Source organism: Polistes canadensis, unplaced genomic scaffold (assembly GCF_001313835.1).
Source record: "Polistes canadensis isolate GaletaPanama2010 unplaced genomic scaffold, ASM131383v1 scaffold_16, whole genome shotgun sequence".
Lineage (NCBI taxonomy): Eukaryota > Metazoa > Arthropoda > Insecta > Hymenoptera > Vespidae > Polistes > Polistes canadensis.
In genome coordinates this window covers 1,283,763-1,285,764 of record NW_014569563.1, presented here as the reverse complement: position 1 = coordinate 1,285,764, position 2,002 = coordinate 1,283,763, and the positions used below count along the sequence as shown (strand labels likewise).

General features: G+C 41.9%; 1 protein-coding gene across 1 annotated transcript; it reads right to left on the bottom strand.

Annotated features, from left to right (window-relative positions):
- Positions 1-645: 645 nt before the first annotated feature.
- LOC106793593 (achaete-scute homolog 1-like) lies at positions 646-1,539 on the bottom strand. The gene has a single exon (XM_014760643.1). It carries the CDS (start codon positions 1,537-1,539, stop codon positions 646-648), a length of 894 nt encoding a protein of 297 aa, XP_014616129.1.
- Positions 1,540-2,002: the final 463 nt, after the last annotated feature.

The following is a 2,002-nucleotide window of genomic DNA, read 5'->3' as shown; positions in this document are numbered from 1 at the left end:
CACACGTACACGTGGTGTACGACGCGACAGAGTACGCTAAATTCACGCGTATGAGTACACATACGTGGAAAAAGAAGTAGTAATACAAAAGCGTCTCTGTCTTTCTCTCTCTCTCTCTCTCTCTCTCCTCGAATGTTATACGCGGTGCCCCCTTTGAATGGAGTCTGCTATTTGAATGGTCCAAGCTGTAGCGAAGGGGTCGCTGACGAGCATTGTGAGAGGGCAAGGTCACAAATCTACTCGTAATATTTTTTTCCGACATTTCTTTTTTAAGAGCGCTAATATTTTTTTTATCTTTATATCAAAAAATTTACTATAGAGATATCCAAAAAACAATAGAGCGAGAGGATTAAAACTTTGAACAAAATTTTGAGATAACTTTCTCATTATAACAAACGAATATGATTTTATATATATATTGTCTCTTCTCGATTGGATAACGATATTAGAAATATTCATTTCTAGGAACAATGTACTCGACTAGAAGGATTTTTATATATTAAACGAGAGATACGTAAAATGAAATGTTAGCATGCGCATTAGCAAATGAAAAATAAAATACAGAATAAGAATAATAACACGATCGTTAAACGAAACCAACCTCGAAGACGATACAGAAGTATCATCGGGAAATCGTTGTTGGCCTTAGCTTTCCTGCCATTTACATATGATTTCTAGAAGGGCCTCGTTGGTCCTCATATCCTCGCCGTAATTGTAATCTTCGTATTGAGATGCGTAAGGATCACCCGAGGACGTTCCGTAACTTTTACTACTGGCCGATGAACTCGGCGTAGGTGAACTCGATGATTCCGAACAGGATGCTGGTACGTAAACCGAATTATTGTTTTGCCCGATTGGATGATGAAAATTGTGAAGATCTGGGGTAAGTGAAGAGGGATTAGCGTGATGTTGCACTTCATTACCACATAATCTGAGTTCGGGGGCGTGATGATTGGAATCGGTATTGAGTCCATTGGTAGAAATACACGTGTTAGGTGACGTCGGTATTGTGGTTTGTGACGGGGTAATGACCGATGAGGAAACGTCCGAACCATTGTCACTCTCTTCTAAAAGACGTTGAAGACCTCTTATGTATTCTACCGCCATTCTGAGGGTTTCAACTTTGGATAATTTTTTGCTACCTGCTCTGGAACCACCGTGTGTCCCAGCTGTGCTACCACCTAAGGCTTGAGCGATGTTTTGAGGTATATGTTGCCTTAGAGTGGCAAATCCGTTATTCACCTGTTTAACGCGATTCCTTTCACGCGCGTTACGTCTCGCCACGGAAGCCGGTTGATGAGGGACAGTCCCATAAGCTCCCGTTGTTTGCCCATATATTTTCGATTTCTTACATGCGTGCAACTGTAAGCTTTTCATATCATTGTTCGACATACTATTAGTCGAGACAATTACATTGCTACGATGGTTTTGCATGGGTCTTACGGTAGATACAAGAGCATGGTTGTGATGCTGTTGCTGCACGCTCAATATGATGGGCATTACGTTCGAGTTCTCCTGCTTCAGTCCCACAAAGGTCATATCACTGATCCGATACCCCCACCGCGAGAGTAGGAGTTCTCGCGCGTGCCTGCCGACCTTGAAGAACGAGCTCTTCTCTACGTGTATCCAAGTAATGGCGTAAGAAAATCAAGACTGCCTGCAGTCTAACCCTCTTCTTATCTATCTCTTTCTCTTTATTTTCTATTTCTTGTTCTCTTCTATTCGTCTTCTCTCTCTCTCTCTCTCTCTTTCTCTCTCTCTCTCTCCCCCTCTCTTTCCTTTCCTCTTTTACTTTTTCTATCCCTCTCGTTATCTATGTTTATTTAGCGTCTTTACACCTTATCAAAAGTCAACCGAAAAAATGTATACCGATATAAACGTGCTATAAACAGATTCAATTCACGTTAGAAACGTTAACGTGCAATAAGTACCACACCCTCGACGCTACAGTGTACGGTCCTGGCTCCCGAAATGCTTTGCCAGGGAGGGTTCGGGGTCTTAT